The sequence below is a fragment of the Nansenia antarctica genome (assembly GCF_963989245.1).
Source record: "Nansenia antarctica genome assembly, chromosome: 4".
Lineage (NCBI taxonomy): Eukaryota > Metazoa > Chordata > Actinopteri > Argentiniformes > Microstomatidae > Nansenia > Nansenia antarctica.
In genome coordinates this window covers 30755286-30777535 of record NC_137689.1, presented here as the reverse complement: position 1 = coordinate 30777535, position 22250 = coordinate 30755286, and the positions used below count along the sequence as shown (strand labels likewise).

Sequence of the window (22250 nt, the reverse complement as noted above, 5' to 3'; positions counted from 1 at the left end):
CACAGTTTTGGGTCGCTCCACCGCCAAAAAATCTCACTCCAAACTTTTGGTGAAACTTGGCAGCCCTTAAGGCTTTATTGAAACGATGTTTAAACAAAGAGAAGCACAGAGCACTATTCCAGCCATTAGGTGGGGCGATGGGCATCTTCTTTATGACCCCAAAGAAATAAATGGTGCATTCCGAGACTTCTATGTAAACCTTTACACTTCTGAGTCAAAGGTGAACAAAACAGACATCACTTATTTTTTATCAACTCTCAATCATCCGTCGTTATCTGAGGACCAGCTCGAGATTCTTGACTCACTACTATTGAGGAGATAGTTGACGTGATTAAGCACCTACCTTCAAGTAAAGCGCCAGGTGTAGATGGCTTCACGGCCGAGTTCTACAAGGCCTACTCCAAAGAACTTGCTCCATTACTACTAAACACCTATAATGAAGCCCTGGAAAATGGAAAACTTCCTCCTACTCTATCGGAGGCCATTATTACCCTTATTTTGAAGGAAGGGAAGGACCCTTGGTCACCAACCTTTTTAAGCCCAAGATCCCTGACCTCGGCCTTGGTGAAGGCAAGATCTACCTATTGAAGCGTTGAGAAAAAGACAGCCAAGATAGTACTTTAAACTTAATGACGTTTATTTGCCTGTATTTTAATTAGATGCAATGCATTGGTCCAACATTAAAATTGATGCAACAACAAAAAAAAAGACTGTATCAAGCATATCAGGCAGCTGTCTTGCTTTAAGAATTGTACATAACTGAAATTCAATTCAAAGTTTGATTATGTCAGTTCATTACAACACAAAAAAATAAAGGCATGGAATGATGGAATGGAGGAATGTATGATAAAATAATTTTGTTCATAGTAACGTTAGCTGACATTCTTGACATTTTGACACTTGACTGACTTAATTATTATTCTTACTTATTAACATTGACAAACATATTTACAATTAGCATTTTATAAAGTAGAACTGTAATGTGTACTTTCTCAGTCAGTGCTAAGTGCAGTCATCTTATGCAGCATCACTTTTCACATCAAAACAAAAGTAAAACTAATGTGTACTTTCTCATATTATTAACATTGACAAACATATTTACAAGTATAGCATTTTATAAAGTAGAACTGTAATGTGTACTTGTGTCTCAGTCAATGCTAAGTGCAGTCATCTTATGCAGCATTACTTTTCACATCGAAACAGTCATGTTACTCACTCAAGTCAGTGTGATGGTTGTGACTGGATACTGTCTACAAGTGCTTTGTAGTTTGGCTCATAGCTACTGACTGCCAGTCTGAGACAGTCTGTGAGGTGTCTGTCAGTAAGGCGGCTCCTGTACTTTGATTTGATTATTTTCAGCTGTGAAAATGACATTTCACTGAGATATGTGGATCCAAAGTAGGCACTCACTCTTAGTGCACATGCAGTGAGAAGAGGAAACTTCTCTCTGCTGACAAGTCCCCAAAAGTCACTGTCCCTTGACCTGGCTTTCAGCTCTGTCATTTTGTAAATCAACCATCTCCATGTCAACTCCACTTGGCAAAGTAAATACTTGCTGGAATTTGGCTGCTACCTGCTCTATATCAATGGGCACAAATGGGTTTGAGACAAATGCAGCAATATCTCCCATGACATCTAACTCACCAAAACGCCGATTGAACTCTGTTGCCAGTTTGTCCAGGGGAGCACAGTACTGCTCAGGGTGAAAAGCATCATTGTCTTCCAAGGCCTGTGCCATTTTCTCCAGGTTGGGAAAGTGTGTCAGCCTCCCATTCTTTAGGTGTGTGTGGTCCAAACACCGAGCTTGGCCTTGAACCCATTTACTGTGCTTATCATGTGGGGAAGGTGTCGGTCTTTTCCCTGCAGCTCGTAGTTGAGTGCGTTCAGTTTTGCGGTTATGTCTGTCAGGAACCCCAGGTCCAGTAGCCACGCATCGTCTGCCAGTTCCTTGTGCTCCTCGTTCCTTGTAAGTAAGTAGGCCTAAGTAAGTAAAGCTTTATTTATATAGCACCTTTCATACAAGAAATGCAGCTCAAAGTGCTTTACAACAGGAATAAGAACATAAAGTGAATAAAAACATATATAAAAACATATACATGCATAGAATGAATATAAAAGCAGGGGGAAACAGTAAAAAGAAAAGGTAAAGATCTGACTTTCCACACCAATTTAAGTCCTTTGCCTATGAAAATATTTACTACCACTTGCCTTGTCGACAGGAACGTCTTGATCTCGGGCAGCAAGTCGACAAATCGCTGCAGCACTTTGCCGCGACTCAACCACCGCACATCAGCATGGAGAAGCAGGTCTCCGTAAGCAGCGTCGAGCTCGTCCAATAACGCTTTGAATAAGCGGTGCTGAAGCGCTTTTGCTCGAATCGAGTTGACTAGTTTCACCACCAGTGTCATTACATGGGAAAAGTCCAACACCTTACCAGCCAAGGCCTGCTGATGGATCACACAGTGATAATTGACGAAGGAGGGAAAATCAGGGTCATTACGACACAGTCCAATAAATCCATTGCGCGCACCGCGCATTGCTGGGGCCCCGTCAGTAGTAATCGCCACTAGTTTATGAATGGGTATGTCATTTTCACTGACATTATTTTTTTAACTCATTGTAAATATCCCCACCCCTCGTTTTCTCCTTTAAGTGCAAAAGAGTGAAGAAATCCACCTTTGTTGGAGAATCCTGGAAAACCATTTTGACAAATGTTTTTTTTGCGAGTCACGTAGCAGTACTATTCTCTTATCTGATTAAAATTTATTAACTTTTTATTTTTTATTTTTTTTATTTTTATCAATCAAAGATCTACAGGGAAAGTCTCAAAGATCTACCAGTCGATCGCGATCGACGGGTTGGTGACCTGTAAGAATTTCAGACCTATCAGTTTAACCTCCTGCGATAGTAAGATATTATCAAAAATTCTGGCTAACCGCCTTGACAAGGTGATAACCTCTCTGATTCACCCCGACCAGGTCGGTTTTATACGCTCCCGTTCCTCTGCAGACAATGTTAGGAGATTTGTTGATATTATGTGGGCCACTCGGGACAATGCCTCTCCCATGGCCGCCATCTCGTTGGACGCTGAGAAGGCGTTCGACAGGGTGGAGTGGCAATACTTGCTCTCCGCCCTGGAATGCTTTGGTTTCAGCAAGATGTTTATAGAGTGGATTAGTCTTATATATACTAACCCTACGGCATCAGTGCTTACCAATGGCATTATGTCATCTCCCTTTGAGCTGGGTAGGGGTACGAGACAGGGGGACCCCCTCTCCCCCCTGCTCTTCGCTGTTGCTCTCGAACCGTTAGCAATGGCTATCCGGAGAGAACCCACGTTTCCAGGTATTCAAATCGGTGATAGATGTCATAAACTGATGCTATATGCGGATGACATTCTTTTATTTGTCTCAGATCCAGAACGCTCTCTTTCCTCCCTATTTAGAATCATTGACAAGCTTTCATCTATTTCAGGTTATAAAGTGAACTGGACAAAGTCGGAGGCTCTTCCTCTCTCGCCATATTGTCCCAAATCCCTCTTTCAAGCAGGCACATTTTCTTGGCCTAAGAAAGGCATTAGATATCTTGGCCTAACATTCCCCCCCTTACTGGCTGATTTAGTTAAAATAAACTTTGTTCCCCTATTGGATAAACTGCGGGCAGATGTGGAGCGGTGGTCTCCACTATTTCTCTCCATGTGGGGCAAAGTAAATATAATAAAGATGACCTGTGTTCCTAAATGTAACTACCTGTTACAAGCTCTCCCAGTCCGAATCCCACTACACTATTTTAAACAATTTGATCAAATTTGTAATAAATTCTTATGGAACAACAAACGTCCTAGAATGAGCCTGCGGAAACTGCAGAGGCCTGTAGACCAAGGAGGTCTTGGTGTTCCTAACCTGTTATATTACCATTATGCTTTCACTATCAGGCACATGGCACACTGGACTCTGCCTCCAGAGAGAGCCCCCCCGTGGTTCCATATTGAAAGTGCTATCTGCACCCCTCTGGCACTCAGGTGCTGTATTACGGCCAGACTAGCCCAAGAGAATCGATCGCACCCTATTTTTTCCCATATACAATGGGTTTGGAAGAGAGTTGCTTACATCTTTAAATTTGACCCCTATCTTCACCAGTCTGCTGGGATCTGGCTGAACCCCAAGCTGTGTATAGATAAATCGCCCTTCTTTTGGAAGCCCTGGTTTCAAAAAGGTATCGAAGTTCTAGGAGACCTATATCAGGATGGAACGCTAAAATCTTTTGAGGCTCTTAGAAGGGAATTTGATTTACCATCCAATCAATTTTGGAAGTATTTACAGCTAAGACACGTAGGGCCAGTTTCACAGACAAGGCTTAAGCCTAATCCTGGACTAAAAAGCATCTTCAATGGAGATTTTACATTGAAAGTGTGATTTAGTCCAGGACTAGGCGTAAGCCTTGTCTGTGAAACCGGCCCCTAATGGTGCAAACATTTGGCTCCCCCACAAGTGCCCCACCTAGTGGTGATACACTTGAATGGTTTCTGAACATTTTTGGACTAGGTCATGAAGCCTCTGCTTACTATTCGAGGATCCTAGTGGCCTCAGACCCAAGCATATGGTCCCTTAAACTAACATGGGAAACAGATTTAAATGTATCATTTACAGAGGCAGAATGGGGAAGAATTCTCAAGAATGGGAAAAAAATGTCAAGGGAACTCCGAACGAGATTGATCCAATTCAAGATTATTAACAGAATCTACTGGACACCATCCAGGCTACATAGAGTGGGTCTGGTTGACAGTTCGGAGTGCTGGAGGTGTAGTGACAGGAATGGTACTCTAGTGCATATGCTTTGGGGATGTCCAAAAACCCAGGAGTTTTGGCTAGCCATACATGGTTTTCTGGAAAAAAATTGTCGGCCTTGACATTCCGTTCGTCTCCAGTCTTTTTATTTTGGGTGACCCCACAGCATTAAGTGAGGTGACTCCACCACTCGCCAATTGGATCCAGACTGCGTTAATGCTAGGACGGAAACTATTAGTTAAAGAGTGGAAGGCCTCATCAGCACCAGCACCGTCTCTGTGGCACATTTCTCTTGGCCAGCTGGCAGCCCTAGAACAATTATCATATAGGCTGCTAGATAAGGTGGAGGAATACAGCTTGAAATGGGGGCAGTATCACTCATATATTGAGAAATAATGGCAACTCCAGCTCATGTAATTAGCAATATTTTTATTTTGTATTTACTTTATTTATTTATAAATAGCAATATCCCAAATGTAAAACGTGAAAGTAAACTGCTATAAGTATGATTGTTAGACAATGCTGTAGATTTACATTGCTGTACATCACCTTTATGTTTTGTTGTGTCTATTTTTTGTCTTTTTAATTTATTGTCCAATGTCAATTGTTACTTGTGATGGATGTCTGTTCATTGTCTGTTTATTGAAAATAATAAAAACTATTAATCCTAAAAAAAACAAATGAATATTTCAAGTCATAAAATGGTGTTGGTCCTCTTGTTTTATAATTTAAGTATCTTTGACAACACTCATCGCTTTGCCTGTACGTCAATGTAAATCAGTAAAAAATAACACTGGAAATGGGTAGGCTATTACAAGAATATTTGGGTGGTGTGATAGGCGTAAAACGTCATTCACCACATAAAAAGACTAAATTAACAAAGTACCTACCCCAAATGGACCATAATAACCACAGCATCGGCCTATGTTGCAACAGAATGTGACGAAAGAAAGCGCGCCTCCTGGGATGTCTCAGTCGCTGAGCTGAAGGCATTTATTGCTCTGCTATATGTGAGGGGTGCATACTGCCGGAAAAAAACATTGAAATTGAAAGTTTCTGGTCGGAGAAATGGGGAAATGCCTTTTTCAACTCCACATTATCTCAGAACCGGTTTTGGGAGATGATGCGCTTTCTGCGCTTTGACAGGAAGGAGACCCGACGCTCCCGGTTGACCACCGACAGGTTTGCGCTCATGGCTGAAGTGTGGGAGAGATTCAGGCAAAACTGCATCTCATGCTAGACGCCAGGGCAGGACATCACCGTGGATGAACAGCTGTTCCCGACGAAAACAAGGTGCCGGTTCACGCAATATATGCCCAACAAGCATTTGGAATTAAGTTTTGGCTGGCAGCAGATGTTGAGAGCAAATACCTGCTGAATGGCTTCCCATACCTGGGTAAGGATACAAGCAGACCAACCACGCAGTCCCTCGGAGTGAATGAGTAGACTTTGAATCATATCATTGTAATTGCTAGGCAACGACATAAACAATGCAATGCCGCGTAGAGGGACTATTGTTTGTGCCGTTTCCTATAGCGGTTATAATGCATTTTTATATGTGGGTCGATTTGACGCCGTGGCGGTTATAGGTATAAATACCTGTATTTTTTATTTAGATGTATCTATACCATATTTAACAATAGGAAGTGCAACACAACACCATTTTAGGAAAAGTCAAAGACGGGGGGACTTCAATATTTTATTAAAACGTAGTTATGTACAATTGAAAAACCTACTTGGGTCAAATTGACGTCATGACGGTTCTAGTGTTAAAAGAAGATTCAGTCAATGAATTCATAAATGGGTGCTTAATTGTGTAATCAGATATCCTGTTTTTATTTCTAAACTCAGCTAAATGTGTAATTTCCTTTTGCGCTGAAAGTACTCAGTAAGCCATGTCAATCATTGGGGAGAAAATCCTAATTGGTAATTTCCCGAATTCCGAATGTTCAGGAAAGTTTAGAAATGAACTGGACATATTCTCTCACTTTACAAGTCTAATTGTGAAGCTTTAAAGGGATAGTTTACCCCCATTACAAAATCACATAATTTGGGTACCCTGAAAGGACAGATTTCAATCCACATACAAGATGCTTATTTTGGCACTGTACTGCTAACAGTTAGTCAATGTATGTCATGTAAGTCAATGGTACCTTAATTGTCAGGATTGAAATGTCATGCCCAAATCATCCCAAAATCTTTGAAAAGACTCAACGACTTTGATTTAAACTACTTAAATTACTTGCACATGGCATGGCATTTCAAACTGTTAGTTAGTGACAGTGCTCAGATAATAACCACAACCAGAGTGTGGATTGAAGTCTGTCCTTGTCCATAGACTCCTTTCATGGCAAGGAACCGAATACGGTATGAGACTGAGGTGAACCATCCCTTCAACTCTGGTGTTTGTACTGAATGTTTTTTGGTTGCTTGTGTGTGTGCAGGTGGCTGTGAGCGGGGCACCCCAAGGTAAGCCCCATGAGGAGTTATAGAAGATGCACCTGGTGTGGGCCGCTCTGCTGCTCTTAGCCAAGAGCATATCCAGCAATCCATTCACCCTGAGACTTGGTGAGTAACACTCTACTATATCCCCTGCCGGCACAATTTCACTCTTCCGCCTACTGTCCTGTCAAGGTGTTGGCATCGGGTTAGGATGGAATATAAATGGGTATAAATGCTAAGCAGAGTTTCTCAAACCATTCCTCTGAGAACCCCCACGATGTGCTCATGTCCCTTCCAGCCCTGCACTAACACGCCTGATCTGACTATCCACTGGCTTGGTGATACGTTGATTATTTGAGTTTTTTTTTCTGTTTTAAATCTGTTGTGTAGTTGTGAAGCTAGCGATCCAGTTCTTGTCGTTGACTGTATTTCCCATTGCACTTTATTGTGGTTAAACGAGCGTTTCACTTGTAGCAGTATACTACAGCTATTCCCTTCAGTTGACATTAGCAGTCTTACCTTGAACGGCTGTCAGTTTGCTGCACGCTCCAGTGGACTAAATGCATCTGTGAAGCAGAAAATTGCATTTTATCTTAAATGAAAAAAACAGGCCGGCTTCTGACCCTGCATAACATGTTTGCTTAACAGCCGCTTTTACAAAGACCTTAGATGTCCTCCCGCAAGGGGTCCTTCTGAAGCCAAAACCTTCCCATCAAAGGTGAATGAAAGATAACCCAGAGGTGGTGTACTGCCCTAATCCCCACTCCCTGGCAGCCATCCAAGCATTGGCTTTCGTTGTAAAAGTCAACAGAGTCTCACTGTCGAGGTCAAATAAAGGCTTAACATGATTGTAGAGCAGTGAAGCCGTGGCAGTATGGTGAACTCCCTCAGACAGGCGGGCGTTTTATCCCTCTCCAAATCCCTCTGTGGTCCGAAGTCTCTGTTAACAAGGAAGGGACGTGTTACATCACGTCCACTCCATGACATTTGTGGAGAGACAAGGCGAATAGTCAGGGGAAGCAAGGAAAAAAACAGATGACATTTAATATAAAATATTTATTATCACAGACAAAGGCAGTCTGGATCTTGTCTTTGTTCGAGCTCTGCCTCGCAGGACAACGGAATGTAAGAGGAGAGAAAAGCAAAGAATCAGTGGACATCACAATCAGTTTGGGGTTTTCAGATGAATTGAAATTCCAAAGAAATAATTCCAAAGTGGTATTTATTTCCAATGAGGATTTTGTAACATTGGTAATTGGTATTGACGTATTTATAATGGAAATGGGATTTATCCTTGGGTGGACATTCACTTTGGTTTCATTGCTGTTAAAAACAGGATGAGGGTTCACTTAACTGATGAAGCCTGCGTTAGTTCAGGCTAGACGCTTTTAAGTCCAAGGACGTAGTCAGGTGACAGATAGCAGATTTACACGTTTGCAAAACGTCATCACATGTTTATAAACAGGCTGAAACATCATCACATGTTCATGGACAGGCTGAAACATCATCACATGTTCATGGACAGGCTGAAACATCATCACTTGTTCATGGACAGGCTGAAACATCATCACATGTTTATGGACATGCTGAAACATCATCACATGTTTATGAACATGCTGAAACATCATCACATGTTTATGGACAGGCGTAAAGCAGCCAGGTATGCAGCCCTCCATCATGGTTAAACAGTGCGATGGTAATAAGGGGCTATGAGAGAAGTACTATTGGTTGTCCCACCCATCTCCCCAGCCTCCATTCTAGCCTCCACCTGCTCGGTCAAGTATCTGACCTACCTACGGGGGGGGGGGGGGGGGGGGTTTGACAGTTATGGGCTCTCTGCCTATGTTAAGTTGTGTTTCGTGTTGTTAAACTTCAGGCAGGGAGCTATACAGAGCGGAGCCATTCAATTACGCCACACTTAAGTGTATCGGCATTTTCATTAAACAGTGATTAAACCGACCTAAGTGTCCTCACTGAACTATGGTGTGATGTATTGCTCAAAATAGCCTAACCATTAAGCTATCCTGTCCTCTCTTAGCTGCCAATTAAAAAACTTTGATGAAGGCTGCAGGCCCAAACACGTTGGTTTTAACAATAATGATGCATTTTTATTCTCCAAGAGTTGCTGAGTTTCTTCTTCATCTCTATTAAGCTGCAGTTCTTGAGGACCCAATGAAGTGCAGTCGTGGAGCGCGCCTGGCTATCACTCTGGCCAAAGAAGGCATTAACCACATGCATTTTTTATTCTCAAAGAGTTGCTGAGTTTCCTCTTCATCTCTTATTAGCTGCAGTTCTTGATGACCCAATGGAATGCAGTCGTGGAGAGCGCCTGGCTATCACTCTGGCCAAAGAAGGAATTAACCGCGTCAGTAACCTGTCTCTGCTGGCCAAGGTGGAGGTGGACATCTTTGAGCTCCTGAGAGACAGCGAGTACGAGACCGGGGACACCAGTGAGTGATTATTCTAACCATGATAAGGGATGGGGGAGTGGGGCTCACAAAGTGTTTCAAAGCTCTTTACATTCGAAAGGGGAGATCTTATCTCGACTGCCGTAAATGTTAAGCACCCGTTGTTGCAGTGATGGATGGGTAGAGAGATGGGGTTTGGTTTGGCCCCGTGTATAGGAGTGTCAACGACAGAGGATAACATTAATTAATTCAAACATTCACCTTATTCGTCACCTAATGAAAAGGGGGTTGTTATGAATTCACTTTCGATTGCACCCAAGACCAGAGGCGACTGAGACAGAGTTAGCGGGCGGCACTAGAGAAGAAGTGAAATGAAAAATGAAAAATCCAATTTTAATCTGAAGCCCCGGGGGAATCCATTTGTAGCCCAGCAGCAAGGGAAATGATAAATACTTCTCCCCCTGCCCTGAGAAACGCCCGGGCCGGTTTCCTGCTCTCCATGGCTGGTTGGCTGTGGAAATGAACACAGTACCTCCCGCCACAGCATTAGACTGGGACCAGTGCGGACTCATTGCAGGAAATGTCAAGCCCTCCACCAAACACACCAACACACACCCCATGCTTTACACATTTCACTGACAGTTCCTTCTCTCTCTCTCTCCGACCGCGTCTCCTCCAGTGTTGGTGTCACATTACGTCAATGTCGTTAGCCATGCCGGAACCAGACGATGGCGTCCCCAGGGCATGAAATAGTGCTGTTTTGATAAAGGCGCTGAAAACCCTAGACATGGTTGTCAGCTCCGTATGCTAATTGTGATTTCGTCTCTTCAGAAGATATGTATTTCGTTTTGTCACGGTGTTGTTGTGCTGTGGCGTGCTGCCACCACTGCTGCTAACACTATGTTTAGGCTAAAGGCTACAGTTTGGGTCTGGTGTGCCGTCAATGGAAACCACAGAGCTTTCATTGGTCACACTGGTAATAGAGTCTGTCTCTTATTCTAAGACCCCATGTTGGTTTCACTACTACTATTGCCTAGACGACTATGATCTCATCCGACTCCCTCTCCCTCTCCTCCCTCCTCTGTCCTTTGACAGTGTGCCAGATCATCTCCAAGGGAGTTGTGGCAGTCCTTGGACCCTCTGCCAGCCCTGCCTCCGATTCCATCATCAGCAATATCTGTGGAGAGAAAGAGGTGAGTGTGTGTTGTCTGTGTGCGTGCGTCTGTGTGCGTGTGTGTGTGCGTGCGTCTGTGTGCGCGTGTGTGTGTGTGTGTGTGCGTGCGTCTGTATGTGTGTATTATTCAGGACACTGAGTGAGTATCAGGTGACAAATAGCAAAGACGAACATTGGGTGACATTGTCTCCTGCTTTCTCTGAATTTCATTAGTAGAGAGTGCTACGGGCCTGTTCTCTCAAGACACTCTTTTCTTTAGGCATCGGGAACTATATCTATTCATTCACACAGGCGTTTTAGATTGGCTTGTTTGAATGAGATTCAATGTGCTTCTAATGATGGCTGTGTTTGCAGACAATTCCCCATTAGCCACATTCACCTTGGGTCCCCTTCTGCTGACGGTGTGTGATGTCTGATGTTCTTTTGGATTGGAGTATTGTGTCCTGCTGGCGCAGAGACTAGACCAGAACAGAACAGATGTGTGTGTGTGTGTGTGTGTGTGTGTGTGTGAGTGCTCATTGCGTTTTGTCTCTCCATTATGTCAACACATTTCCATGGCACCCCCTGAGAGCCTACGGGGGCGAGGTACACAGGAGTCTGGCCAAGTCTCTGCTTCTCATTATGCCATTATGATGGGGTGGAACTGACCAGTGTTGTTGATAATAATAATAATAATAATAATATTAATACATTAGACTTATATAGCGCTTTTCTAGACACTCAAAGACGCTTTACAAACTGAAAAGATTGAGTAGTAAAAATAAAAATAAACAAAATAATAAATAAAAGAAAGTATAGGGGTCTAATTCATTTTCATATTACTAAATCTAAATCTAAGTGTCTTTGTAGGACAATCTACTCTGTATACTGCAAGTATTTCTAGATTTCGGGCGGAGAAGCGGCGAAAACAAGGAACACCAGCGTCCTCTCTCGACCTGCGTTGTTTGAAAAGTGAAAAGTCTTACGAGTATGATCAATGTCATGTTAGCTAGTTACCTCTAAACATGGATTTGGCTGGGCGTAAATGAATTAATTTGAGGTGGTAGACACAGTCTTGATGCGCTACACTTCAAGGTTTAGGATGCTGGGCACAATCAGTTCCACTGGCTGTAGTCGTTATTGGCAACTGTCATTTTACCCATGACTCTATAGACTATTCTATCCAAGCGAGTGTGCTATATAGATACTCTACTGACATTGCCTTTCTGGTTGTCGAAATGTGATGTACTCATTTACATTTTTACATGTACTGTATGCTGATCAAATGCATTGTGATGTATGGCTACGTCTAGCTTGTCCTCTGACAGTGCTGTCTTAATTGGACCTTAATACGGAGGTTGATAAAGTAATGTTGAATAAAATAAAATAAATGAGTTGTCTGTTGTCTCAAAACAACCCTTCTACGTATATATCCATATTGGATAGGTCCTCCAGATATCGCTTTATACTGTAGGATATCAATGGCTTTATCTCATCTCCACCACACCCCACACGTATCCACTCATCCACTCACATATCTATCAGATGTAAAAACAGATAGACATAGACAAAGGCATTTGTTGATGTAGCAGTTTCTTAGAGACCAGTGATTTCAAGGTATTATATGAATATACTGAATATACTGGAGGTTGGGCAGGGGGGGGTGGGCTGGGAAGGTCAGTTGAGCAGTCTAATGGTCTGTGGGTAGAAACTGTTCCGGAGCCTGTTGGACCGGGTCTGGATGCTCCGGTACCTTTTGCCAGAAGGGCAGGAGAGAGAAAAGGGAGTGACTGGGGGGTCCTTGATGATCTTCCCAGCCTTCCTCTTGCACCTCCCAAAATCCATTGTTTATCAATATGTGCATTTTCTGTTGATATTCAAAGATTATTAAAGTGAAGCATTTGAGCGACCGTTGCGACATCACCGGTATTCTATAGCTTTGTACTGTAGAGGTTAATAAGTTACCCTATATCGATCAAGGATGAATCTGGTTTTGACTGATTTATGGTAGGCTAATAATGTTTATATATGTTGGTGGATATTTATTCTCAGTACGGTATATTCAGCTCTGACATATACATACATATACATTATCTCAGGCTTGAGCAGGACCAGTGGTGATCAAACAGAATAACCACATTTCTCCAACAATAGCCTGTGTCCGGTGCGCTCTGTGGTTAACACTAGAACACCTGTGCCTTTTTACCTACTAAAAGAGGTACTCAAATGACCCTCTCTCTTCAATGCTCAACCTGCTATTTACACACAATGACCACTAATTGGCCGCTTGTAAATTAGCCTGCTTCCTACACAGAAAAACGGCAAAATAGCTTCATACTAGCCAGGGCTGGACTGGGACAACAATTAGGCCCTGGCATTTTTGGCCCAGACAGGCCCACCCCAATCGGTCGGACCACACCCACCAGCACAAAAATACTTGCCTTATATACTCGTCTTATATACTGTGTGCTGTACAGTCATATGACAAACTGTAGTATTCCCCCAAACCACTACAAAGACGACTACATACAGACAGTAAGCAATGGTACCAGTGCAAGTAGACCAGTGTACTCAGTGATCAGATTCCAGAGCGAATTTCCGAACGCAGCCTTGTTGTTCTAGATTTATCAACCTATCATTGCGCTTTAGAGTAAAACAAAGCACGCAACTGTCGCGTCTATCTTTTCATGGCAACTCTACATTGTGATTTACAAGGGATATTAACTAATATTAAGTAATATTATTACTTGGTTACATTTTGCAATTGATCCGCAGTACACATGCGTGCCGAACCGTGGGGGGCGATCCGTTACACCCCTAACAGCTACCTATATTTTCCTTACCGGGTCAACGGTTACAGGCTGACTCGGCCCCGCTTCTTCTGTATCCTCTCTATCCTCTGTATCTGTACCCTGCACCCGCTCCTCCCTGCCAGCCTCCTCTTCAACCTGTTGCTGTTGCTGCTGTGGTAAACTTGAGGGTGCAGCAAACATGTCCCTAATGTTTACACATTTGGCAGCATCTGCCTCGAGTTTCTTTTAGTTTTTCTCCCTACGTTTTTCCCAGCCTCCCTTCCGTTTTAGTGTGCTTTTGCACTCCATCTCTCTTAGTATCTATCTAGTAACTATCCAGGCTAACTACATTTATTTTGCCTGCCGGCTCGGCCCAAAACTACCGCGAAACTGAGACGGAGGTCTGGTGCTGCGTGCGTGACCCCTGACCCCCCCCCCCCTTCTCTCTGTTGATTGGGCCAGCCCAGTGTCTGTATAGAAAATTGCCCAATGGGCCGCTGCCCCTGATTTATGGGCCGTTCAATGGTAGCTTTCGATTTATGGGCCGTTCGATGGTAGCTTTCTGCCGGGCCGGCTGTAAAAAAAAAAAAAAAAAAAAAACTTTATTTTTATTTTTTTATTTTGCCGGTCGGCTCGGCCCAAAACTACCGCGGCCCACCGGGCAAATGCCCGGTATGCCAGATGGCCAGTCCAGCCCTGATACTAGCTTATCCTGACGCTTTTGAGTGCAATACATTTTTGAATATACAGTGGCAAGAAAAAGTAAGTGAACCCTTTGGAATTCCCTGCATTTATGTATCAATGTGTCTATGGTCTGATCTTCATCTAAGTTACAATAATGAAAAACCACAATCTGTTCTAACTAATAACATACAGTGTTGGGCAGTAACGAGTTACTAAGTAATATATTACTGTAATATTATTACTTTACCCAGTAACGAGTAATATAACGAGACTACTCTGCGAAAAAGTAATATTATACCTCGTTACTCCGCCAAATAAGGGCCTCGTTACCCGTTACAATGGCTGTTAAACGTATAATTCATGTATAGTACCGGGGTTGTTGCGTGCAAAGATAGAACAGATATACAAGCTATCAGCACACTGCGCGGAGGTGCATAGTAGCTTATAGATCTGTTCCTTTTAGAACGTGCCGCAGCCTGCACACATTTATGACGTAGCCTAGTGTGTTGACAACTGACAGCGTGGCGGCGTTTCTCAAAACAAATCAAACCATGGCGGATGATGATGAACAGCGTTTTACTTTCCACGGCTGGAAGTATCGACACTATTTTGACTTTGTGTCTGTCAAGGATGACAAAAATATTAATCTCCGTTGCAAACTTTGTGCGGGAAGAAAACTACTGTCTTCCGCGAAAAATACTACATCCAACCTGTTGAAGCACCTGGAAAAGGCCCACGACAAAGTTAAACTGGTTGCGAAAGCCCCTGCCGATAACACGGAGGCCACGCCAGCAAAACAACAGAAACTGGATTTCAAGAAAGATGCCGCATTTAGTGGAGACGATCTGAAAAACCTTGTCGCTGAGTATGTAGTAGTAGATTGTGTTGTTGTACATATTTTTGCGGGTGGAAAGGGGGAAAGTAATATGTAATATAAAAGTAAAGTAATATTATTACTCTTGATTCCAAGTAATAAGTAATATAAGGATATTACTTTCCTAAGGAGTAATATGTAATAACTAATATATTACTCTACTAAGTAATATTGCCCAACACTGATAACATATAAATGATTGTATTGTTCTTGTCCATATTGAATACATCATTCAAATATTCACAGTGTAGGTTGGAAAAAGTATGTGAACACCTAGGCTAATAACTTCTACAAAAGCTAATTGGAGGCAGGAGTTAGCAAACCTGGAGTCCAATCAATGAAACAAGATTGGAGGTGTGGGTTAGAGATACTTTGCCTTATAAAAAACACTCAAACGTTTTGAGTTTGCTATTCACAACACAAGAAGCATCTGCTAATGTGAGCCACGCCTTGCAAAAAAGAGATCTCAGAAGACCTACGATCCAGCATTGTTGAATTGCATGAAGCTGGAAAAGGTTACAAAGTAATCTCAAAGAGTTTAGATATTCATCAGTCCACGGTTTTGTCAAATTGTCTATAAATTGAGAAAATGTAGTACTGTGGCTACTCTCCCTAGAGAAGTGGGCGCCCAGCCAAGATGACTCAGAGAACAGAGAATGCTCAATGAGGTAACAAAGAACCTTTGTAACAGCTACGCAGGGCTTCTCAACGGCTTCTCAACGGTCATTAAGGCCAATGCACACGGCGTGCGATTTTGTCGCACGACAACATTCGATTCTCAATTCACCCCATCGATGGAGAATCGAATGTTGTCGTGCGCCAAATTCGCATTGCACGCCGTGTGCATTGCAATGTGATATTGTCGCACGCCAACATTCGATTCTCCATTCACACCCACACACTTCGGTGGTGTGAATTGAGAATCGAATGTTGTCGTGCAACAAAATCGCACGCCGTGTGCATTGGGCTTTAGACGCCGACTCTACCTCCTGCGCCACAGCCGCCCCCGAGATTATTACAGTGCTCCTGTCCCCACATGAATGTGGTTTTAATGTGGCTTATTTCCCTATCGTTGACATCGTTGTCATGGTGACCGTTAACTGCTGGAGAAAGTGTTGTATGTTGTTGCTGCCGAGTTCACGCATTAAGGTCACACCGGGGAGTTTGCTATCAGCTCCTAAATCTCAGATACAGAATGTGTCTCGTTTTCTCTAGCACACAATTTCTACAACGAGTGTAAATGCAGTTGTAAAAACATGTCTGAGACAGAAATAAATATGGATTAACTGTCTGTGTCGCGTTTGTGTCACAAATCAGATATTTATATGTAACTGCCCACTTACGTAAGTGTGTTATTTTTGGGTTCATATTTCTTTTATTGAATTTCACATAAAGTCATGTACACACAGGACATCAGAACAGCTAGTGTCCATGGGGAAGGTTATTGTCCCAGATAAGAGTAGAAAACTAGTTTTGCACTTCCCTATATGCAGTACATTGTCCATAAACAATAACAGAGCATGTTCGTTTTAAAACAAAATAAACAAACAAAAAACACAAAGAAAAGAAAAGAAAAGAAAAAACAGGGGAGGGGAGGCATGTCACATATCAGAAATAAACAGAAAAGAAAATGACACAACAAATGCCATAGATACCCTAATATATGGGGGGATCACCCCCATCGGAGACAACATCTCAAGTCTTACAATCCTAAACACAGCGGCAGCACAAACACCAACACAGCAAATCATATACATTGTGACCCATACATTACAGATCTGTTACACATTAGTCTTGTGTATTTTCCTGAGTGTAATCCACCAAACCCTTCATTATAATGGCTGCCAGTCTGGTACCAATATAATCTAAGAACGGAGACCAAATCTTATAGAATACTGTAACCTTACATTTAGACCTATATGTCAAATATTCCATAGGAATCATATCAAAAATGAACTTAAGTGTGTTATTTTTATATGTATGCTATTTATCTTGCATGTTTACAGACTCTGTAACAGATCCCCGTATTATGAAAAGGCTTGAAACTTACTGCTGTAATTTACTTGTTTCTTTATTTCTTCTTGCAATCATTCAACCGTGAAAGTCCACATATAATATATTCAAACTAATAAATTGCACTGTAAGAATTTATGGCCTCATACGGGTCCATTAAACTTTCTTCCTTTACGTTATCCTTTTGTGATCAGAGCTAATAATAAACTTGTAGAGAGCTTCATCATTATCATACCTGAAAACCTCAACTATCATCTCAGTCCCGAAGAAAAGCACGGTGAGCTGCCTAAACGACTACCGCCCGGTGGCACTCACACCAATCATCATGAAGTGCTTCGAGAAACTAGTCCGGGCCCACATACTCACACGCCTCCCGCCCAACCTGGATCCATACCAGTTCGCCTACAGAGCCCACAGGTCCACAGAGGACGCCATCGCGACAACTCTCCACGCCACTCTATCCCACCTGGAGAGGGGAAACAGCTACGCGAGACTGCTCTTCGTGGACTTCAGCTCGCCTTCAACACCATCCTTCCAGACAGGCTAGTGACCAAACTACTAGACTTGGGTCTATCACACTCTATATGTGCGTGGATCAAGGACTTCCTGACCGACCGCCCCCAGAGGGTGCGGGTGGGCCCCCACACCTCCACAGCCCTCAGACTCAGCACTGGGTCCCCCCAGGGCTGCGTGCTAAGCCCCATCCTCTACAACCTCTACACCTTCGACTTCACCCCCGTCCACCCCAGCAACTCCATCGTAAAGTTTGCAGACGACACCACCGTGGTGGGATGCATCTCGGGGGGGGACGAGGCGGCGTACAGGGATGAGGTAGAGCAACTGAGCAAGCTGTGCAAGGTTAACAACCTGCTGCTGAACAAGTCAAAGACCCAGGAAATCATCGTAGACTTCAGGAGGAAAAAGTCCGAGATCCAGCCCCTGCTCATCGACGGAGAGAGCGTGGAGAGAGTCTCAACCCTCCGATTCCTGGGGATGCACATGCGGGATGACCTGACCTGGAAGGACAACACAAAAGCCACCATCAAGAGGGCACAACAGCGGCTATACACCCTGAGAGTCCTCAGGAAGGAACACAGCAAGCAGGAGATACTGGTGACCTTCTACCGCGGCACAGTGGAGACTATCCTCACCTACGGCATCTGCAACTGGTTCTCCAGCTGCACAACAGCGGAGAGAAATGCGCTACAGAGAGTCGTGAGAACAGCACAGAAGATCACCGGCGCCCCCCTCCCCTCTCTGGAAGAGCTGTACAACACACGCTGTCTCAGGAAGGCCTCCAAGATCTCCAGGGACCCGACCCACCCTGGGTACGAACACTTTACCAGGCTGCCCTCGAAAAGGCGGTTCAGGACCCTGGCCGCAAGGACAAACAGACTGAAGAACAGCTTCTACCACAGGGCCGTCCAGGCCCTGAACACAGCAAAGACCTAAGTTCTGGGCCCTGGACAGTCTGGACGGATTGATGGCAGCTGCTGGACTGAAAAAAATCAGGTGTAGTGCTGAGGCACAAACATGTACATTTCAAGCCTGCAAACTGTGACACTTTAAATAAATGTGAAATAATACTATTGTGCAATATGACAACCCTAGTCGTCTATCTGTACAGTATAGTACAGTGGATAGTGTACATAGCCTTTATTTATGTAAACCAGCTCCTTCCCTTCTTGTGATTTTTTTAAACGTTTTTTTTTTTTTTTTTTCTTTCCTAACACCAGGGGAGCCACCCCTCCTAAATTTCGTTGTTTGGTACCTGTACTGTAGCAATGACAATAAAGTCCATTCATTCATTCATTCATTCATTCATTACGGAAGCCGAATAAAACTTTAGGTTATTTACATAACCCCGGTTCTCTGAGTAGTATTCGTGAGTATCTCACTATGGGAACGCCCCCTGCGTGAACTCATCAGAAACTGAATTACACTGCGCCAGCCCATTGGCTGGCCCAGGCGACGCTTGTGTCACGAGGGACGGGACCCTCCGCCTATATAAAGCGTACACACAGCGTCTGTCGTCATTCAAAACAAGCAACCTCTTTCTCGCTTCTAAAGCAAGGAGGGTGGTCCGGTGAGATACTCACGAATACTACTCAGAGAACCGGGGTTATGTAAATAACCTAAAGTTCTCTTTCATAGTATTCGTTTCGTATCTCACTATGGGAATATACTTACTCCCGTATTGCCAGACCTGCCTGTAAAACGACAACTGTCCCAGAATGGACCCTCACACTCTAGGAACTACGTCCTAAGAGGACCCCAAACTGAGGACTGAGTGTGATAGCGTTGGAGCCGTAACATCCAACCTATAAAATCTAGCGAACGTGTGGGGCGAAGCCCAGCACGCCGCCGCACACACCTCCTGAATAGACACCCCTTTAAAGAGTGCCCAGGAGGTCGCCAAACCTCTAGTAGAGTGCGCACGTAAGCCCGCGGGGGGCTGTAGACCCTTACTAGAGTAAGCCAAGGCAATAGCACTACCAAGGCACTACCCAATGGGAAAGGCGTTGTTTCGACACTGGCTTTCCCGTGTGTGGATTCGCCCAGGATACAAACAACTGGTCACCTTTCCTGCAACCCTGAGTCCTGTCTATGTAAACACGCAGCGCGCGGACAGGACATAAAGTATGCAACCGCCTGTGCTCTTCCGAGGCAAAAGGCGGGGGATAGAAGGCAGCCAACTCTATAGGAGTGCAAGAGCCTATAACCTTAGGAATAAAGGCTGGGTTAGGCATCAGACTGACCCTAGAGTCCCCTGGGGAGAACTTTGTACACTCTCGGTGCACCGAGAGCGCATGGACTTCACCTATGCGCTTAGCCGAAGCCAAAGCAAGCAATAGGACCGTCTTTATGAAGGAGCTAACGGTCATGAAAAAATGGGCCCCTGGGCCTGGACGTGTAGAAAGGCCCCCCCCCTCCCCAGCGCAAACACTTTTTTTTTTTAGAGCGCAAGTTAACACAATGCCAACAGTATATAAGACATAGCCTACGTTTACCTGCATCTCAACAGGTTTTACAGCGGAGGAACACTCAAAGCCAACAGCACAATAACTAGAAAAAATTCACCTGTATTTCAACGACACAGGATTTACAACACAGGCATGCCACACTCAATTGAAGCCAACAACAGTACATGTACAGTAACAAAATACACCGCTTTCAACCAAAAACAATTGGCAACACTATGGTGTCATATATAGCAACCACAGGATGGCTTTATAAGACTAAATTAATCATAAAATAGTCTTACCTTATGCATGCATTTTTTCCTGGCTCTCTTTCGTGCAAAATCATCCACGATATCATTAAAGTCCAGTGATTTGGTCAGTTCGCTCTCAATTGCCATGAGAGAAAGAGCCTTGAGACGGTGTTGCGTCATTTTAGTCCGCAATTCGTTTTTAATCCTGGACAGCACAGAGAATGACCGCTCCCCTTCGCAATTGGTTACAGGCAGAGTCAAAAATAGCCGCAGCGCAACATAGACATTTGGAAACATAGATTGCAGGCCACAATCGATAATTACGCGGAGTAGTCCTTGTGGGCTTTTATCATCTTCAGCCTTAATAAAAGATCTGTAAAAGACCTGCACCAGTGTGACCTCGTGACCTGTCCCCAGTACACAAACTTTAATGGCGCCCTCTAGTGTCTAGTTTCTATAGCCTACTCATTAATCTAATGGGAATGTAGCCTGTATTCGCATTAGAATCTGAGTAGGCTATAGAAACTATGTAGCCCACACAAGCTTCTCTTTTTTTTTGCAAGACGTGGGCCCCTATAAAATTGTTAAAAATAGTATATTCAAAAGTATATTCAAAATAGTTTTTTTACGTTCATATAAGGAATCTCATTTGTCCCAGTTACAGTAGGACATTTTCTACCGGCATCCCTGCGACAAGAAATGCAAAGGGCCCCCTGATCTCTGGGGCCCCTGGGCCTGGGCCCGGTAGGCCCGTTCAGTAATATGTCTTTGGTCCCTGCGCAGCGGTAGTTGCCATGGCGGACCGGATAGGAGATGAAAAATCTCCGCCAACCAGTGCTTTCCCGGCCAACGCGGGGCTATCAGCACCATGGACAGATCTCCTTCCCTCACTCTGGCCAGAGTCGGGGGAATGAGTGCCACCGGTGGGAACGCATACAGGAGGGTCCTCGGCCACTCGTGCGCTAATGCGTCCACTCCCAGCGGGGCTCCCCGATCGCGCAGAGAGAAGAACAGGGGACACTGGGCGTTCTCTGCCGTAGCATAAACGTCTACGGTCGCTTGACCGAATCGTGACCAAATCTGTTTCACTACTTCGGGGTGAAGCCTCCAGTCTGCGTACAGTGGGTTGCCCCTGGACAACAAATCTGCTCCGTAGTTCAGAATGCCCGGTACATGGGTTGCTCTCAGCGACCGCATGTGTGCACTGCTCCATGCTATCAGTCTGTGTGCCATGGTGTGTAACTGGTGGGACCTCAGTCCCCCCTGTCTGTTTACATAGGCAACGACCGTGGAGTTGTCTGTCCTCACCAAAACATGATGTCCTCTCAACCACGGGAGGAAATGTTTCAGAGCCAAGTGAACAGCTAGCAGTTCCAGGCCGTTTATATGGGTAGAACGTAAGTGCGGGTCCCAACCCCCGTTTATCGTTCTCCCTTCGAAAGTGGCACCCCAGCCTCTCAGAGAGGCGTCCGTGGTGATTACTTTTCTGTTCAGGCCAGGTCCCATAGAAACACCCTGTGTTATGAAACCTGGGTCCTTCCACTGGTGCAGAGCCAGTGAGCAATCCCTGGAGACCCTCACACGACGGTGACCGTCGCGGTGGGGGTCCAGGCCCAGAGAGGCCACCCAGCGCTGGATGCCTCTCATGTACAGGCGCCCCAGGGGTATGACCACCACAGCGGAGGCCATCAAGCCTAACAACCTCTGGCATTGTTTGAGGGTAACTAAGTTGCCCCTGCGAAACAGCGCTATAGTCGCGCGCATCGTCTCCACTCTTTCTGGAGACAAAAACGCCTTGGCTCGGATAGAGTCCAGTGTGAGCCCTATAAACGCGATGCTCTTTTCCATGTTTATTCGGAACCCCAGATTCGTTAGGTGTTTCG

General features: G+C 44.3%; 1 protein-coding gene across 1 annotated transcript in view; it reads left to right on the top strand.

The window, feature by feature from the left end:
- Positions 1-7282: 7282 nt before the first annotated feature.
- LOC308155963 (glutamate receptor ionotropic, kainate 4-like) overlaps positions 7283-22250 on the top strand; it is a gene marked incomplete at both ends in the record, with an annotated part of 149780 nt that continues 134812 nt past the window's right edge. Inside the window, 3 exons of the mRNA XM_080529327.1 lie at positions 7283-7355; positions 9515-9679; positions 10733-10830. Of these exons, the coding sequence (XP_080385453.1) occupies positions 7283-7355; positions 9515-9679; positions 10733-10830 (336 nt within the window). The remainder of the gene's footprint in view (positions 7356-9514; positions 9680-10732; positions 10831-22250) is intronic.